Source organism: Symphalangus syndactylus, chromosome 11 (assembly GCF_028878055.3).
Source record: "Symphalangus syndactylus isolate Jambi chromosome 11, NHGRI_mSymSyn1-v2.1_pri, whole genome shotgun sequence".
Lineage (NCBI taxonomy): Eukaryota > Metazoa > Chordata > Mammalia > Primates > Hylobatidae > Symphalangus > Symphalangus syndactylus.
This window is the reverse complement of record NC_072433.2, coordinates 36828941-36848781: the sequence shown is the minus strand read 5'-3', so window position 1 is coordinate 36848781 and position 19841 is coordinate 36828941. Positions and strand designations below refer to the sequence as shown.

The following is a 19841-nucleotide window of genomic DNA, read 5'->3' as shown; positions in this document are numbered from 1 at the left end:
TGCCCCCCCACCCCCTAAAAAATGAGCTTCATGACCAAGTACATTTTGGAACCCTCAGGCTGATCCAAGTTCATAGATTTCTTCACTGCAGGCCCTCTGGGGCCTTTAATATGCCTGAAGCTGGGGCTTTCCCTTCCTGAGAATGGCCTAGGACTATCCATGTGCCTCATTTTGGGAAATTTAGTAACGAGTTACTAAATCAACACCTCCTTTGGCATTCTACATAGCAAACATACTTTGTTAGATGTGACATTTTACACAATAAACAATGGAGATAAATGTTTTTTAAATATATTTTTGGCCAGGCACGGTGGCTCATGCCTGTAATACCAGCACTTTGGGAGGCCGAGGCAGGCGGATCACTTGAGGTCAAGAGTTTGAGACCAACCTGGCCAACATGACGAAACCCTTTCTCTACTAAAAATACAAAAATTAGCCGGGCGTCGTGGTGGGCGCCTGTAATCCCAGCTACTCGGGAGGCTAAGGGAGGAGAATTGCTTCAACCTGGGAGGGTCTCCAGCCTGGGTGTCAGAGTGAGATTCTGTCTCAAAAATAAATAAATAAATGATTTCTTATTTATTTATTTTTACCAGTTCAGAGAAACTTCTACAAGTTCTCTGCAAGTTCAGAGAAACTTCTCTGGTAACCAACCATAGAAATGATCCCTGAAAGTATAGTCTTAGGAGATAAATAACTCTTTACATGGCCAGGAGGGAGGTGAGAAGCCGTACCTGTGTGCAGTCTGACTGACAAAGGGGGAGGCTCCAGGTCCCCTGGAGGTTTTATGTAATAATTACTTGGTCCTTTTCAAAGTACTTGGATGTGTGTAGGATAGTCTCTTTGTCTTATCAGCTAGTCCTGCAATCTAGGTGTTCTCCCATTTTGTAGAGGCTTGCAGAGATGGGAGACCTGTCCAAGGTCTCAAACCCCTAACTGGCAGATCTGAGACTAGAAATACTCCCTCTCAGGAATGGACTTCTTCTACAACTTTTTTTAGCAGTCCTCATGTGCCAAATATGGCATGGGGGCCAGGAGACAGAATGAGGCATAGGTTGGGCGTGGCCCCTGCCCTCTTGGGTCTTATAGTCGGCTGTGGGTGGCAAGTAGAGCAGCGATGGCAGACAGGTGTGATGAGTTTGAGGACGGGGAAATAACATCCACAGCCCCATCCCAGTACTCCTGCGCAGCAATGGAAGTGTGTCACCGACACAGGGGCTGCAGGGTGAGCAGGAGTGACAGGCAAAGAGAGGAAGAGAGCTCTGCCTGTGCAAAGGCGGAGGGAACACGGTGTGGGAGGAACTGAAGAGAATTCCACATGAGTATGAGGAGGGTAGGGAGATTGAGACTGGAGAAAAGGGGGAGCCGGGGCTCCCCTTTTGACCATGCAAAGCACTGAAAGCACAGCACTCCCAGCCTCATGGTCCTCCATGATTGGAGACTGAGCATGAATTCAGAGGAGCTTGTGGAGGTCACCCAGTCAGGTCCAGAAATCCTGCAGTGCATCCCTTCCAGTTACCCCTGTCATAACTGGGAGAAGACACCACTCACATGACGCAGGGGAGAGTGCAGGCATGAGCCAGCACCCATATTGTCCCCTGCATCTGTCCTCCTTGGCTATGTTTTACACCCCCCACCCCTTAGAACATTGTAGTCAAACTAGGGCGTATTTAATTGGCTGGTTGCTCCCAACTACACTGGACAAAGTGGAGAAAAAAAAAAAAGGAGGAGCTCAGGGTTTCAAATTCCCAGCTCAAGCTCTGCGTAAAAACTGCTGTGACTTCCTTAGAAGAGACCCTTATCTCCTGTAGTTGCAGGGTCAAGATTTCTGAGCTCAAGTGATCTGCCTGCCTCAACCTCCCAAAGTGCTGGGATTACAGTTGTGAGCCACCCTGCCTGGCCAGGGCTGAGATTCGTGAAAAGGAAACCCAAAGTCTCATCTTGCATGTGGCTGAATTGTCGCAAATCCAAATCCCAAATTCCAGCCTTGCAGGGCGTCTTCGGTTAAAGTGAAGGCAACTTGAAAATTGTATTGGGAACATAAGGGAAGATTCCAGTAAAGCTGGGTACATTGAATCCCTAAATTCTGTTATGTTCCCTGCCAGTAGAAACAGCCCATCTACCCTTCCCTGGGTCCAGCTGTGTGGACACAGATTCGCAGCAAGTGTGTGGGTGTTATTTCCCTACCCTCATAATCACACTTTCTTTTTCTTTTCTTTTTTTTTTTTTTTTGTATGTGTGTCAGAGACTTGTGCTGTTGCCCAGGCTGGAGTACAGTGGTGCAATCTCAGCTCACTGCAACCTCCGCCTCCTGGGTTCAAGCAATTCTCCTGCCTCAGCCTCCAGAGTAGCTGGGACTACAGGCACGCACCACCACACCCAGCTAATTTTTTTGTATTTTTAGTAGAGACACGGTTTCACCCGAATAGCCAGGTTGGTCTTGAACTCCTGACCTCAAGAGATTCACCCACCTCGGCCTCCCAAAGTGCTGGGATTACAGGCGTGAGCCACCACGCCTGACCTCATCACAATTTCTTAACCCTTTGAGAAACCCTATGGCCTTCCCTGAGGTAGCTGTCTTGCAGGGCACTTCAGATTCTTCTTAGATCCTATGCCCTCCCCTCTTTTCTGGACCTGTAACTAGACTCAAGTCCCACCAGACCCCAGAGAGAAAGGTACACACAGTGACCCATGAAGAGGTGTGCTACACACCAAAAGAACTGCATGATTTTTCCAATTTATACAGACAAATCCAAGAGACATGTATAGGAGTAGATTTTAAGGGTGTGAGATCACAGAAGGACCATAGTGTTGGATCTGGCTGAACGTAATGATATGGGCCCACTAAGCAGAGATTCTTAACTCAGTGCTTTAGCATGAGGGGTTAGAAAGGGCTCTAACTTGGTTGGTTGGTTGGTTGGTTGGTTGGCTGGCTGAAACATGGACCAAAAGGTAGGTGGCCTACACTGTTCCTTATTTTGTTATTAATATATTTATATATTCATATACAAACTTGTATGCTGATATCTAATACATATTATAGATATAAAACAAATCTTTAGGCCAGGCATGGTGGCTCACGCCTGTAATCCCAGCACTTTGGGAGGCTGAAGCAGGTGGATCACGAGGTCAGGAGTTCAAGACCAGCCTGGCCAACAGGGTGAAATCCCATCTCTATTAAAAATACAAAAATTAGCTGGGCACGGTGTCAGGCACCTGTAATCCCAGCTACTCAAGAGGCTGAGGCAGGAGAATTGCTTGAACCCAGAAGGTGGAGGTTGCAGTGAGCTGAGACCCCATCACTGCACTCCAGCCTGGGCGACAGAGCAAGACTCCGTCTCAAAAAAAAAAAAAAAATCTTTTGTTTTCTTTCCTCTCTCATTCCCTTATCACCTAACATAAGATGGATCATCACAGCATTGAAGTGACAGGATGTCAAGCAGAAGAGTAAACATCACCCAAGGACGTTGCAGCCTCTCTGGGGAAAGGATTGGCGTGTTTTCTGTTGTATGCAGGACGGTTGAGTCAGGTTAGGGGGAAGCATGGCTTTGTTATATCTTTATCTGGAGATTAAGTGTTTAAGGAGATGCATACAGGTGCCAGGTTGACAAAGAGAGTACTGCGATGATTAGTTTTATGTGCGAACTTGGCTAGGCCCAGTTATGTAATCAAACACGAATCTAGGCCGGGCTTGGTGGCTCATGCCTGTAATCCCAGTACTTTGGGAGGCTGAGGCAGGCGGATCACCTGAGGTCAGGAGTTTGAGACCAGCCTGGCAAACATGGTGAAACCCCATCTCTACCAAAAATAGAAAAATTAGCCTATTGTGTTGGTGTGTGCCTGTAGTCCCAGCTACTCGGGAGGCTGAGGCAGAAGAATCGCTTGAACCTGGGAGGTGGACGCTGCAGTGAGTGGAGATCATGCCACTGCACTCCAGCCTGGGCAACAGAGTGAGACTCCATCTCAAAAAAACACAAAACAAAAAATAAACAAAAACCCCATGAATCTAGGTGTTACTATGAAGGTATTCTGCAGATGTGATTAGCCTGCATGGGTCTCATCTAATTATCTGAAAGACCTTAATTGCAAAACTCAGGTTTCCCCAAGGACAGAGCAATTAAGTCTATGGCCTGCAGCCTCAGCTTCCGACTGAGTTTCCAGCCCACCATCCTACCCTACAGCTTCAGACGCGCCTAGCCAGCCCCCACAATCGTGTCTTTATTTCTAACGAATTTCTAGAAGTTAGTTAATGAATTAACAATTTCTAGAAGTTAGTTAATGGATACACTATTGGATCTGTTTCTCTGGAGGAACCCTGACTGACACAGGGGCTGGCTCTGGAGGTTGTGAGGTCCAGTTCCTTATCCCTGTGTAGTGTATTGGCCAGTGCGGGTGGGAATTGCTTCCTGGCAGGCTGTGTCATTTGTTCCGGCAGGGTCCCCTCCACTTGGCTCTGCCTGAGAGCAAAGGCAGGTTGGGGTGGCCCTGGGGAGGGCCTGAAGCTTTGCTCTGTGCCTCCTAAAGCTTTCCCACTCCAGGGAGCAGGCCAGGCAGGCTGGCAGGAAGAGGCAGGCTTCATCTGGAAGGATGTCTCCAGGGTGGAAATGATGAGATTTAAATGGTGTGGGAACCCGGAGGGTGGGGTGGGACAGCACCACTGACCCAGCTGCAGAGTTGGACCCTCTGAAGCCCATTGTGTACGTGAGAATCTGTGTGCCTGAGTGTGTAGGTGCCTATACATGGATAGGCTGCGAATCTGTGCGCACACAGCTGGCTGGAGAGCACATGAGTAGGCATATATACCATATTGTCAGCACTCACCCGTTAGCTCCTGGGACCCACTTGCTGCAGGTGATCCCTGTCCTCGTGGGCTCTACACCCTGGCAGGTCAACAGAGACTACAAAGAAACAAGTGGACATAAAATGACAAGGGCTAGGATAAAAAGCATGGAAAGGAGAGGGGATAACGTGGCAGGGGACATTTTAGAGTGCAGTGGTTTCGACACCAGGAGGACGAGTGGTTAGACGGTGGTCGGGGAGGGCCTCTGAGGAGGTGACACCTGAATGATGAGCTAGAGCAAACCAAGCAAAAATTGGAGGAACAGCCTCCAAGCAGAAAGAACTGCAAGGACAAAGGCCCTGGTGCAGAAGCGGGTACGTGTGTCCTGTATGTGTGTGTCCTGCACGGTGGCAGCTGTCTGAAGCTGAGCCCAGAGGAGCTGCGGCGATCAGGCCCAGAAGTGGAGCCAGAACACATAGGGCCAGAGACCCGCAGTAAGAAACAGGATGTGGTGGAGATGGGATGGGAGCCACCGCAGCACCATGGGGCGGGGGCAGCAGAGTCTGATGTTGTGTTCTTCAAGGAGCTGGAGTTTTATGAGGGAAGAGTGAAGAGGCGTGTGGGAGGAGGAACAGCCCCAGTGAGGCCTGCAGGGAAGGCAGCAGACCCCAGGTCAGAGCATGAAGGCAGAGGGAATGTTCCAAAGAGTGGGTGGGGGAATAAGCACTGGATGGCTGATGACAGAGGGCGGGGGGAGGATGCGGGGCCAGGGAGGGCTGCACAGAGCCCTGGGAGGGTGAGCGGTGGCCCTGGCTGGCTAGGAGGCGCCACCTTGAGGTGCTACTGGAGGATACGCCGCAGGGAAGGCAGATGGTCTCTTCTGATGACAACCTTCTTGCTGGCATTAGACTGAAAGGAGAGGTGATTTGTAGGGATGAGGCCAGAGGGGTTGTCCCCAGGGAAGGGCACCAGATGTGGGGCAGGAGAGCTGGTGTGAGTTGCAGCCGTGGGGCCTGGTGGAAGTCACACCACCCCACTGAATTCTCACTTCCTCATCATAACAGACCCTGTGACATATAAAACCTGCTCTGCCCACCGCACAGGGGTCACAAGGCTGGAGTGAAATAATGGAGCGCTTCCCCAGAGTGGCACACGGGACCCAGGGACGGGTGTGCAAAACCATTCTAGGTGGAAGAACACTTTTTTTTCTTTTTCTTTCTTTCTTTTTTTTTTTTTTTTTTTTTGAGATGGAGTCTCCCTCTGTTGCCCAGGCTGGAGTGCAGTGGTGCAATCTTGGCCCACTGCAGCCCCTGGCTCCCAGGTTCAAGAAATTCTCCTGCCTCAGCCTTCTGAGTAGCTGGGATTACAGGCACCCACCACAACATCTAGCTAATTTTTGTATTTTTAGTAGAGACAGGGTTTTACCATGTTGACCAGACTGGTCTCGAACTCCTGACGTTAAGCGATCCACATGCCTTGGCCTCCCAAAGTAGCTGCGATTACAAGCATGAGCCACCGTGCAAAGCCAAAAACACTTGATTATAATAGCATGCTATTTTTCAATGTATTAGATAAATGTATTTTGCATTTAAAGTGGGGATATAAAGCTCCCCTTTAAAATCCACATAAGTAAAAAAGCCAGTCCGTTTAAAAGGTTAAGTAAATAACAGTCTAGGGCAGATGCAGAAAAGACAGCATCATGACCGTGGTTCCTGAAGGATTAAGGTTGCAGGAAACACTGAATGCTAAAAGCTTTGTGAATGTATAGTCCATGAAAATGTCTCTTAAAAAATGAGGTGCATACCAAGATGTTTGAGTGTGTATATTTGGGGTAAGTGCTGTGGGCATACAGGTGTACCTGTGTGTGTCTCACAAGCAGGTGTATCTGGGTGCTTGTGTGTACGTGGTGTGTGTGTATCTGTGCACACGTGCATATCTGTGCCCACGTATCCATGCACACGTCCTCATAAGGCTCTCTGTGGCCAGGTGCCATGGCTCACGCCTGTAATCCCAACACTTTGGGAGGCTGAGGCGGGGGAATCATGAAGTCTGAAGTTCGAGACCAGCCTGGCCAAGATGGTGACACCCCATCTCTACTAAAAATACAAAAAATTAAGACAGTGAGTGTTGATCGTGAAGAAGGGAAGATGAATGTGGGGATTAGGTGGGAGGAATGGGGTGCTGTCAAGATGAAAATAAACTTAGGGTGGAGAGGCTGGGGCAAAAGAGAGGCCCAACATTATGATTTGCCCCAGTGTGGGGACTTTGTGCCTGGTGATTTGAGGTGGCAGGGCTTCTACCCAGGCCTGATGGGAGCTGGGATTAAAAGCAGCTGTGACCTGAGGCAGGCCATTGCTCTGTGGCCTGCTCCCCTAACTCTTTTGCAGAAAGTCCCAGGCTAAGAGATGGGGATGGTTGTAATGACCCCTCCCAGAAATCCTGGCTCTGTCCTGCATAGGTGGGGCCCAGGGATCAAGATGCCTCTAGGTTCAAGAGAGAGGCAGAATGAGGGGTCAGCCAGCTGGGGCAGGAAGGCTTCACTCTAGGCTGCAAGGAGAGATCTTTCACCTTGACTGGAAGGACGTGAGGAGCCTGTGGCCTCCTGTTTGCAACCAAGGGCTCAGGGAGGGGCCGGGCATTTCTGCCGTAGGTCAATGACCTGGAGAAACACATGCTTGAGGACAGAGCTCAGATCATTGTCCCAGCACAAACCCTGGTGGGATGTCAGGTTTAGAGCTTCTTAAGTTCCAAGAGGCAGTCTCATGCAGTTCGAGGAGGGCTGGAGAAGCCTGGTCTGCTCATGGCAGTCAATCGTTAAATTTTCAGGAATTTTGTGAGCCAATTATTGAACACAGCTATTATTAAAAACAAAATTATAGGCTGGGCATGATGGCTCACATCTGTAATCCCAGCACTTTGGGAGGCCGAGGCGGTGGATCACTTGTGGTCTGGAGTTCAAGACCAGCCTAGCCAACACAGCAAAATCCTGTCTCTACTAAAAATACAAAAACATTAGTCGGGTGTGGTGGCTCACACCTATAATTCTAGCTACTCGTGAGGCTGAGGCATGAGAATTGCTTGAGCCCAGGAGGCAGAGGTTGCAATGGGCTGAGATCACGCCATTGCACTCCAGCCTGGGCAACAGAGGGAGATTCTGTCTTTAAAAATAATAAAATAAAATAATAGGCTGGGTGCCGTGGCTCACGCTTGTAATCTCAGCACTTTGGGAGACCAAGGCTGGAAGATCTCTAGAGCCCAGAAGTTGGAGATCAGCCTGGGGAACACAGGGAGACCCAGGGAGACCCTGTACAAAAAATAAAAACAAGATTAGCCGGGCATGGTGGCACATCCCTGTGGTCCCAGTTACTTAGGAGGCTGAGGTGAACAAAGTTAACACTCAAAACTCATCACTTGTGAATTACTTTGCTACAGTGCACTATTATTATTATTTATTTTTATTGGGCGGCCTCCTGAGCCAAAGTAGGCTCAGAGACTGTCCAGCATACTATTATTGATGCTCTGTGGTTATTGATATTGATTGGATCCATATAGTGGAAATGGCTATACTATAGAATTGTGTGCTACTGTGTATTTCTTACCAATTCTGCATTTAGTGGCATCACATTCATAGCTTGAATTTGGCCATGGTGAGAGATAAATATGTGTGGTATAAATTGGCAAAGAAATTGGCAAAGGCTACAGATTGGGGTTCCTGCCTGGCCCCCCAAGAGCTGGTTGTTAAACTTTTACCAGCACACCACTGAGTCAGAGTCTGGAAAGCAGGCTTTGTCCAGGTTCTGCCCTGCTAGTTCAACTGGCTCTCAAAACTTTGCTCCACCAACCGGCCTATGGCTGCTTTCACTCACCAATTCTCCCTTTTGCCCTCTAAGGCCACCTCTTCCAGGAAGCTTCCCCTGATTTCTTTGCCTGGACTTCTAAAATTATTTCTTTGCCAGGCGTGGTGGCTCACACCTGTAATCCCAGCACGTTGGGAGGACGAGGTGGGCAGATCACTCGAGGTCAGGAGTTAGAGACCAGCCTGGCCAACACGGTGAAACCTCATCTCTACTAAAAATACAAAGATTAGCTGGACATGGTGACGCACACCTGTAATCCCAGCTACTCAGGTGGCTGAGGCAGGAGAATCACTTGAACCCGGGAGGCAGAGGTTGCAGTGAGCCAAGATCACACCATTGCACTCCAGCCTGGGCAACAGAGGGAGACTCTGTCTCAAAATAAATAAATAAATAATTCTTTCTTACCTCTTCTGTTCATATTCATACAGAATAATCTCCACATCTCAAAATTCTTAACTGATTAGCTAGTTCTTGCTATTAATTAAATACTTGATGCATATGGCCAAGCTTAGATGGATGGAATCCCTGTATTGGTAAGGTGGGAATTTTTCTTTTCTTTTTTTTTTTGAGACCAAGTCTCCCTCTGTCACCCAGGCTGGAGTGCAATGGCATGATCGTGGCTCACCGCAACCTCTGCCTCCCAGGTTCAAGCCATTCTCCTGCCTCAGCCTCCCCAGTAGCTGGGATTACAGGCACACACCACCAAGCCTAGCTAATTTTTGTACTTTTAGTAGAGACAGGGTTTCGCCATGTTGGCCAGGCTGGTCTGGAACTCCTGGCCTCAAGTGATCTGCCCACCTCAGCCTCCCAAAGTGCTGGGATCACAAGCATGAGCCACCACGCCCACCTAGGGTGGGAATTTTCCACCTGGGTTCTGGGATCAGCTTTGCCACAGATTCCTCTCTCTGGGCTTATCCTCTGAAGGTGTGATTTTGGCATGACTGAGTGGATGGAGGAAGAACTTGGGGTCAGCGGGCTGTCACCCTGCTCTGCTGTGGAACTGGCTCAGCAACAGGGCCGCAACAGGCCTTGTTGGACATGGAAGCAAATGAGAAAATTAGTAATACTGATTCAGTGTTTACTTAAGGTTCTGATACTTTGTCCATTATAGACCTTTTGCATTAATTTTGATTTTTTTATTATGGTAAAATATATATATAACATAAAATTGATCACTTTAGCCATTCTAAGTGTACAGTTTTGTGGCATTTAATACATTCACATTATTATACAACCCATCTCCAGAACTCTTTTCACCTTGAAAAACTGAAACTCTATTTCCATTAAATATGAACTCACTCCCCATTCTCTCTTCCTCCAGCCTCTGGTGACCTCCATTCTATTATTATTATATTATTATTACTGGCAGTGTCCCTCTGTTGTCCATGCTGGAGTGCAGTGATGCAATCACAGCTCACTGTAGCCTCAAACTCCTGGGCTCAAGGGATCTTCCCACTTCAGCCTCCTGAGTAGCTGAGACTGTAGGCATACACTACCACACTCTGCTAATTTACCTATTTTTTGGAAAGATGGGGTTTTGCTGCATGGCCCAAGCCAGACTTACATTACTGGGCTCAAGCGATCCTCCCACCTCAGCCTCCCAAAGCATTGAGATTACAGGTCTGAGCCACCACACCCTGCCCATTCTACTTCCTGGCTCTTAATTATGACTACTCTAGATACCTCATGTAAGTGGAATCATACAGTATTTGTCTTTTTGTAACTGGTTCATTTTACTTGGCATAATGTCCTGAAGGTTCATCCTCATCGTAGTGTGTGTCAGAATTCCCTTCCTTTTAAAGGATGAATAATATTCCATTGTGTGGATATATCACATGTTGTTTATCCACTCATCATTGATGGACGCTTGTGTTGCTTCCACTTTTGGCTGCTATAGAAAATGCTGCTATGAATATGGGTGTGCAAATATTCATTGCATCCATAATTTTGATAGTTTTTTCTTTTTGAGACAGAGTCTCACACTGCTGTCCAGGCTAGAGTTCAGTGGCGCAATCTCGGCTCACTGCAACCTCCGCTTCCCGGGTTGAAGTGATTCTCCTGCCTTAGCCTCCCGAGTAGCTGGGATTACAGGTGTCCGCCATCACACCTGGCTAATTTTTGTATTTTTAGCAGAGACAGGGTTTCACCATGTTGGAGGCTGGTCTCAAATTCCTGGCCTCAAATGATCCACCCACCTCGGTCTCCCAAAGTGCTGGGATTACAGTGAGCCACCATGCCGAGTCCATAATTTTGATTTTTAAATGGTGACTACTTTTTCCGGCACCCCTTAAATTTTGTCAGGCACTTGCCTTACCCTAGGCCTGGCCCCAGTTTGGGTTGTCACAGCAAGGTGGAAATGTACTGAAAAGCTCATGTTTTATCTTTATACATTTACATGGGGCCCAAAAAAGGGGGAAAACCCACTTTGATAGGGATATGACACAGGGACACAGGAGCCAACTGAAAGAGCCCCCAGTGGCCAAAGATGGAGCAACTTGAGCAACAAAATAAATAAAGTAAGCATCAAATTACAGTCCAAAGTATAAAATAAGTGTCTATGAGTCTATACCAACATAGATGATTGAATACATTCATATGAATAAATGGGAGAGCACTTTGAGATGCCAAGGTGGGCAGATCACTTGAGCCCAGGAGTCTAAGACCAGATTAGGCAATGTGATGAAACCCTGTCTCCACCAAAAATACAAAAATTAGCCAGGCATGGTGGGGCATGCCTATAGTTCCAGTTACTTGGGAGGCTGGGGAAGGAGGATTGCTTGAGCCTGGGAGACAGAGGTTGCAGTGAGCTGTGATCTCACCACTGCACTCCAGCCTGGGCAACAGAGTGAGGCCCTGTCTCAAATAAATATACAAATAAAATAAATATATAAATAAAAATAAAAATAACGGGAAAGAAGAGACAAATCTTCGGTGCAGAAGAATCCCAAATGAATTCTGTAGATTCTCCACCCTACAGGAGGGCACACACAACTCCAGGCTGCCTTAGTGACCTTCTTCCAAAGAGTACAGTACGGGGAGGGGGAGCGAGGAGAATTCACTTCACGGTGGAGAAATCCGACAAATACGACCTCCGCCAAGTGATCGAGGTCACATCAGCTGTCATGAATTATGTTGATAGTGGGCATCCTGGATATGATGGGATGAAATGGCACTTTACCTCCGCAACCCTTTTCACAACAGCCCGTAACGCCAGTATAAGGAAAACATCAGACCAGGTGTGGTGGTTCACGCTTGTAATCCGAGCACTTTGGGAGGCCAAGGTGGGTGGATCACAGGTCAGGAGTTTGAGACCAGCCTGGACAACATGGTGAAATCCTGTCTCTACTAAATATACAAAAACTAGCCAGGCCCGGTGGCGGGTGCCTGTAATCCCAGCTACTCAAGAGGCTGAAGCAGAAGAACCTCTTGAACCTGGGAGGCGGAGGTTGCAGTGAGCCGAGATCGCGCCACTGCACTCCAGCCAGGGCGACAGAGTGAGACTACATCTCAAAAAAAAAAAAAAAGAAAGAAAAGAAAAAGAGAAAAGAAAAACATCAGAACATCAGACAGATCCCAACAGAAGGGCATCCTACAGTATACGTGACCACTGCTCCTCAAACCTGTCAAGACCATCGGAAACAAGAGAAGCCTGAGAAACTGTCACAGCTACAAGGAGATGTGACAACTAAATGTGATTTTTTTTTTGGGGGGGGATATGGTCTCGCTTTGTCACCCAGGCTGCAGTACAGTGGCACAATCACAGCTCACTGCAGCCTCGAACTCCGGGGCTCAAGCGATCCTCCCATCCATCTCAGCCTCCCAAGTAGCTGGGGCTATAAGTGTGCACCACCACACCCAGCTAATTTTTGTATTTTTTTTAGAGATAGTATTTCACTATGTTGTGCAGGCTGGTCTCGAACTCCCGGATTCGAGCAATCCACCTGCCTTGGCCTCCCAAAGTGCTGGGATTACAGGCATGAGCCACCATGCCTTGCCAAATGTGATGTATTCTTGACGGGATCCTGGAACAAGAAAAAGATATTAGGTAAAAACTAAGGACATCTGAATAATCATGGATTTCAGTAATGTTTCCACATTGATTCATTAATTGTAACAAATATACTGTATGAATGCAAGATGTTCATAATGAGGCCGGGGCAGTGGCTCACACCTGTAATCCCAGCACTTCGGGAGGCTGAGGCGGGAGGATCTCTTGAGCTCAGGAGTTCAAGAGCACCCTGGGTAACATAGTGAGATCCCCACCTCTACAGAAAATTTTTAAAAATTAGTCAGGTGTGGTGGCACATGCCTGTAGCCCCAGCTACTCAGAAGACTGAGAGAGGAGGATCGCTTGAGCCGGGAGGTTGAGGCTGCAGGAAGCCAGGATCGCGCCACTGCACTGCAGCCTGAGCAACAGAGCGACACCCTGTCTCAATAATAAAAATAATAACAATAATAATAGTAATCATAATAATAACGGAAACTCAGTATGGGTTGTATATGGGAACCTTACTCAGTTTCTCTGAAAATCTAAAATTCTTCTAAAAAGCAAAGTCTGCTTAAAAATTCACATGGGGTTTGCATTCTCCTCCACGACAAGGTTTTGCAGGTTATGATTACAGAGGTGGGAGAGGGTGCAGGTTATCCTGCCCCTCCCTGTCCCGGGGATTCCCTTCCCCAGGAGCTGTGTCTCCCCTGTGAGAGAGGGTGAGCTTCCGTGACCCCAAGCCTCTTGTCCTCTGACTCCAGTATTCTCAGAAGCTGGGACCAGCACTGAGCCCAAATTCCTGAAGAGCCCAAATCCTGGCTTCCTGTCCCTATGTGACCTGGAGCTTGTAGTTTAACTTCTCTCTGCGTCACTGTTTGTCCTATAAAGCAGGGCAATCAAGGCATCCCGGTGGCTGTGAAGAGTGAATGAGATAGCAGACAACCCAGATGCCCACTGACGGGTGAAGGGACCAACACAGTGCGTATAGGCATATAAGGGAATGGAGTACGGACACAGCCTACAACACAGACAAACCTTGAAGACATTCCTCTAAGGGACATAGGCCAGGCGCGGTGGCTCACGCCTGTAATCCTAGCATTCTGGGAGGCTGAGGCGGGTAGATCACTTGAGGTCAGGAGTTGAGACCAGCCTGGCCAACATGGCAAAATCCCGCCTCTACTAATAATACAAACATTAGCTGGGCGTGGTGGTGGGTGCCTGTAATCCTGGGTACTCGGGAGGCTGAGGCAAGAGAGTTGCTGGAACCCAGGAGGTGGAGGTTGCAGTGAGCCGAGATTGTGCCACTGCACTTCAGCCTGGGCAACAGAGCGAGACTCTGTCGAAAGAAAGAAAGAGAGGGAGGAAGGAAGGAAGGAAGAAAGAAAGGGAAGGGAGGGAAGGGGAGGGGAGGGAAGGGAGAGAGAAAGAAGAGAGAGGAAAGAAAGAAAGAAAAAGAAAGAAAGAAAGAAAGAAAGAAAGAAAGAAAGAAAGAAAGAAAGAAAGAAAGAAAGAAAGAGAAAAGAAAAGAAAGAGAGAGAAAGAAAAGAGAGAACCCAGGAACGAAAGATCACACACTGTATGACTTTATTTACATGAAATGTTCAGAGTAGGAAATCCATAGAGACAGAAAGCACATTTGTGGTTGCCAGGAGCTGGGAAAGGGAAGGATGGGGAATGACTGTTTATTGGATGTGGGGCTCTATTTTGGGGTGATGAGATTGTTCTGGAATTAAATTCATGGCTGCATAACACTGTGAATGTACTAAATGCCACTGAATTGTACACTTTAAAATGGTTAAAGTGGTAAGTTTTCGTTAAGCAGTAAATTAAATTCTACTACAATTTTAAAAAGACTAAAAAATGATTTTAAAAAGATTAAATGAGATAATGCAAAAAAGCATTATCTTGAAAATACAGCTGATATTAGTATAATTCTTACTAAGTTTTAAGAGTCTAAGGTGCAGGATTCTAAATTTAAAGGGATAGGCTCTTTTGGCTTTTTGGTTTAGTTATTTATTTATTTTTTTTAATCCATTATCCCCAGGGTCTCCCACCCTTGGGAGGTCCCCAGCACCCAGGCTGCACTAGAGGATGGGGCCCACCTCCCTTTTCTCTCCAGGCCCAGCCACTGACCGCCAGTACCCTGGCCAGGGGCACCCTCGGTCATTGCCCTCCGTGGCCCCAGGAAGGGAACAGAAACAACAGCCAAGAAGACAATAGCTGCCAGGAAGTCCTCACGTTTCTGGAGAAATCGAGCCCATTAATGAAGTTCCTCCAGCCTGATCGGAGGACAGGGTGCTGGGGAGGCCTGGGCTAAAGGGCTCACCTCCAGCCCTGACCCTGGCAGGGCCGATGGTACATGCTCATTCAGTGAGGGGGCTCCAGAGGCCTGTGGGTACGAACCCGAGGGCTGGCGCCCAGGGGCAATCAGCTTATGTCTCTGAGCCTTGGGGAACAGTGAGGGTCAGCCCGGCTCCCCATGTGGTTCTGGGCAGCTTTGGGCTTGGAGCAGGTGCAAACTCGGGACTAGGGCAGGACTCCCTGAGAGGCGACTGAGCAAGGCCCTCCCAACTCAATGTTTCCTTGGCCCTGCCTGGGGCACAGCATCCTGCCCACATCCCTGCAGCCCCAGCTCCTTCCTAGGGGCTCTGAGGAGGCAGTACTTGGCCATCTGGTCACAGTTGCTGCAGGGCAGTTCTTGGCCCCAGCTGTAGGTAAAGTACTGTATGTTGTAATTTTCTGAAAGATAACACATTCACATGACTCAGCATTCAAATGCCACAGACATTCCCCCTGCTCCGCCCCTTTCCCCCAGATACCCAGTTTCTCCCAGAGGCAGCCAATGATCTCAGAGGCTGTATACCCACCCAGAGTTATTTTATGCATATCAAGGAAAGTCTACATAGAGGACTGCTTCTGGGGTACCCAGATGCAGCGTCAAATGCCATGGAATACTACGGTGAGGACATTATCCTTTCAAGCTTTCAAATCAGAGCAAGGGAAAGGTCGATGCTAGAGTTTCTCTAGCGCCCATGAAGCCCTCTCCCTTTTTCTACTGAGTTTTACTTTACATGCAACAGCAGGCTCCAAGCTTGGGGTCATTGTCGGGCAACAGTATCTGGCAAGAATTCAATATCTTTTTCTCATAGTCATCGTATTTTGGCCTCTTTCTATTTATGGCAACTGAGAGAGAAAGTTTATTCCTAGATATATGTATTTAAGTAAAAAATAAATGAATTCATGGAAACATATTAAGCAATTATCCAGATAACATAAGGGATGGTAAAAATGGTGCAGATGGTTGAGGGGAGACAAGCAGAAGTTGGGGTGCTCTTGTCGAATGTCTGGCTCTGAACTCGAGAGGAGATCGCAGGGGCTGGGCAGGAAGGAGGTGAATCTCTGGGGCCAGGAAGACCCTGCTGCCCGGAAGAGCCTCATGTTCCGTGGGGGCTGGGCGGACATACATATACAGGCTCCAGGCCGAACGGCTCAGGCCACTTACGCACCACTGCCTGATAACCATGCTGGCTGCCACCGTCCTGACCCTGGCCCTGCTGGGCAATGCCCATGCCTGCTCCAAAGGCACCTCGCACGAGGCAGGCATCGTGTGCCGCATCACCAAGCCTGCCCTCCTGGTGTGTAAGTATCAGTGCCTCTGTCTGCCCTGCCAGGGGTCTTTTCATGGACACCCACTGTGCCAGGAGCCTCCCTGGCCTGAAGCCAGCTCTGAAGCCAGCTGCCACACTAGCCTAGAGAGAGGAGTGCCCTGGGAGGGAGATGGGCTGAGCGGAGCTGTCCTCACCCTCTCCTGACCTCGCCTTCAAGGTCAAGTTCTTTGGTGAGAAGGTCCTAGCTGCGTTGCAAACAGCCAGGTGTAGGGATTTGTGTTTGTCTGAGACCCAGAATCACTGGGGTTCGAGTTAGGGTTCAGATCTGAGCCAGGTTAGGGGGTTGAGTCAGGGGATAAAGATTAGGAGGTTGGTGTATATTTGGTGTTGGGGGTCACTCTATGGCCAAAGTCAGGGATTGCCGTGAGCTCAGGTGACGGAGGCTCCATCACTGACAGTTGTGTGACTTTGGCCAGCTCTCCTGCCCTCTCTGGGCCTCAGTCTCTTGCTCAATACAATAAGAGTATAGGGAGGCTAAATGATACAATTTCTAAAATAGAATATCGCCACGTTCAAAAGCCAGAATTATAGACCCCCAGGACTACAGAGAGTGTCACAGCATTGTCTGGGTGAGGCTAGGGTTAATGTGCGGCTGGGCTCAGGGCTGCCCCATTTGACTAGGATCATGGGGCTCCCATGTGTCAGGATCCAGAGGCTAGGGTATGATCAGGATCTCTAGCTGGGGTCAGGGTCAGAGCTCTCTGTGTCCCCTAGAATTGCCATCGACCTTAAACCCAGAGGGAGGCCCAGTCCAACCCCTCAGCTTTAAGACCTGCTGGGAGCCTCCTCTCAGAGAGGCTGAGTCATGGCCAAGGCCAGTTGGGGGTGGGAGCAGGGGCCTTGGAGCTGGCCTGCAGCCCCTCAGCCACTGCCCTCCCCTCTAGTGAACCAAGAGACTGCCAAGGTGATCCAGACCGCCTTCCAGAGAGCCAGCTACCCAGATATCACGGGCGAGAAGGCTATGATGCTCCTTGGCCAAGTCAAGTATGGGTTGCACAAGTGAGTCGGGTCTCGGGTGTGACCAGGCTGGGGGTAGGGAGGCGGGAGGAACAGCCTGGGGCTTGCCCCCAGTCCACAGGGAGGAAGGGCAGCAGCGGGGAGACTCAGGTCTCTCCCCTTGATTTGAAACCAGAGCCTGACACCTCCCCTAACCCCACCCTCCATCCCCTGGTGCCCTGGGGGGATTTATTGGAGTGTATCAACCTCTCCAACAGCCCCTCTAAGAGTCAGGCTTCAAAGGGTCCTTTCCCACTGCCCTGGGAAGATGGAGGTCTTCTCTGGGGGTGAATGGGGGATAGGGTAGAAAAATCTCAGCAAAATAAGTATTTTTTAAAAACAATTTATAAATGTTGTTTTCTTATAATAGAGACAGGGTCTTGCTATGTTGGCCAGGTTGGTCTTCAACTCTTGGCCTCAGCCAGTCCCCCACCCCAAGCCTAAAATGAGTATCTTGACTTTATTTGGGATGATGGTAACAGCCAAGGGTCGGTTGTGGGCCAGGTGCTTTTACAAACAATATCCTCACCTTCATATATTTTTTTCTTTCTTGTTTTTCATTTTTTGAGACAGAGTCTCCCTCTGTCACTTAGGCTGGAGTGCAGTGGCACAATCTCAGCTCGTTGCAACCTCCGTCTCTGGGTTCAAGCAATTTTCGTGCCTCAGCCTCCAGAGTAGCTGGAATTACAGGCACACGCCACCACATCCGGGTAATTTTTGTATTTTTAGTAGAGATGGGGTTTCATCATGTTGGCCAGACTGATCTCCAACTCCTGACCTCAAGTGATCCGCCCACCTCAGTCTCCCGAAGTGCTGGGATTACAGGCGTCAGCCACCACGCCTGGCCCTTTATCTATCTTAATCTTTGTTTTATTTATTTATTTATTTATTTATTGAGATGGAGTCTCTCTCTGTCACCCAGGCTGGAGTGCAGTGGCACGATCTCAGCTCACTGCAACCTCCACCTCCCGGGTTCAAGATATTCTCCTGCCTCAGCCTCCCTAGTAGCTGGGATTACAGGTGCCCGCCACCACGCCCGGCTAATTTTTGTATTTTGAGTAGAGACGGGGTTTCACCATGTTGATCTGGTTGGTCTTAAACTCCTGACCTCAAGTGATCCGCCCGTCTCGGCCTCACAAAGTCCTGGGATTGCAGGCGTGAGCCACGGCACCCAGCCTATCTTAATCTTTATCATATATTTTCGCCTCTTCTGTAAAAGAGGATAATGCCATCGCCTGGATGGCCCTGCTTAACAAATACGGAAACAGGAGCTGATAGAGGTTTAGCAGCCTGGCGGAGCTCATGTGCAAACTCAGCTCAGTCTCTGGAACTCAGCCACCTTCCTGGCACCTCAGGCTGCCCTGGAGCCTGGGTCCCGGTCTGTGTGTCGGTCTGAGGCCCCAAGGGTGGGGCAGACATTGTTCAGGGACCTTGTCTTTGTCTTAAAGCCAATCTCTTCCTCCTCCCCAGCCCTGCTAAACATGCTCCCCAGGGGTGGTCTCTGCTACCCGCGCACATTGGGCCTTGAGTCTTGGTAAATGTTTCTGAGCCACCAGGGGGCGCCAGCGGTGCTGGGATGCCACTTCGCCTTTTGCAGGAAAGCTCCCGCCGCTAGCGGGTGCTGTGGGGCGTCCCAGGTCTCGCGCAGCCACGCCCTCTGTGTGACCTTGGGCTTCAGTTTAGGCTTCTGTAAAAGAGAATAATGGGCAAGGTCCAGTGGCTCATGCCTGTGATCCCAGCACTTTGGGAGGCCGAGGTAGGAGGATTACTTCAGCCAGAGTTCAAGACCACCTGTCTCTATAAAAAATTTAAAAATTTGCTGGGCATGGTGGTGCGTGCCTGCAGTCCCAGCTACTCAGGAGGCCAAGGGGAGGTCAAGGCTGCGGTGAGCTATGATTGCATCACTACATTCCAGCCTGGGTGACAGAGCAAGACTCTGTTGCTAAAAAATAAAAGAGGATAATGCTATCCTAGACCTATGTTGCAAGAAGTCAGACATGGCAAAAGCGTCTTGAGAAGTTAAAGAGATAGTATCCTTAATAAATCAGCAGTAATTCAGTAAGACCAGACTGCCATAGACTAGATGTCATAGTCATTAATATATAACTGTTATCCCAAAGGTATATGAGTGGGGTAGAAATAAAATATGATTGGCCATAAATATGATTGGCCATGATTAATGTTAGATGAAGCTGGATCATGGGTAAGATGAGAATTTTTCACACTATTCTCTCTAAAGGGAATGGAATAAAATAGAACAGAACAGACAGGGAAAGCCAGATACACATGGATTCTCCTTGCTGGGCACAGTGTGTCGTACTGGCTTATAATATGGGATTTGGAGTGGGATGGACCCAGGATCAAATTCCCTTCTACTGAGGTTTTCTGAAGCCACATAAGCTGTCTGAGCCATTTCTGTCTCAGTTCAGTGGGTACAGCAATAGTGACCACATCGTGGGTAGCTGTGAGGATTAAACCAGGAAATGTGTATAAACTCTCAGCACAGTGCCTGCCACACAGCATGTGTTCGGTACGTGATGGCCGCTTCTATTGTG

The 19841-nt window shown here is 48.7% G+C and overlaps 1 protein-coding gene and 1 pseudogene across 7 annotated transcripts in view; one reads left to right on the top strand and one right to left on the bottom strand.

The window, feature by feature from the left end:
• Positions 1-543: 543 nt before the first annotated feature.
• On the bottom strand, positions 544-681 carry LOC129457967 (uncharacterized; annotated as a pseudogene).
• A 9119-nt stretch (positions 682-9800) lies between these two features.
• Positions 9801-19841, top strand: part of CETP (cholesteryl ester transfer protein) — a 27980-nt gene continuing 17939 nt past the window's right edge. For 3 of the 7 annotated variants that reach the window (XR_008661073.2, XM_063611880.1, XM_063611884.1), the window contains exon 1: positions 16190-17289. Coding sequence is in view for 6 of the 7 variants with exons in the window: in XM_063611880.1 (XP_063467950.1) it covers positions 17096-17289 (194 nt within the window). In the remaining variant the exon portion in view is untranslated. Of the gene's footprint in view, positions 12680-16017; positions 17290-19841 lie in introns of those variants that run through there. The other 4 variants (XM_063611881.1, XM_055299085.2, XM_055299084.2 and 1 more) reach the window with 4 other exon arrangements.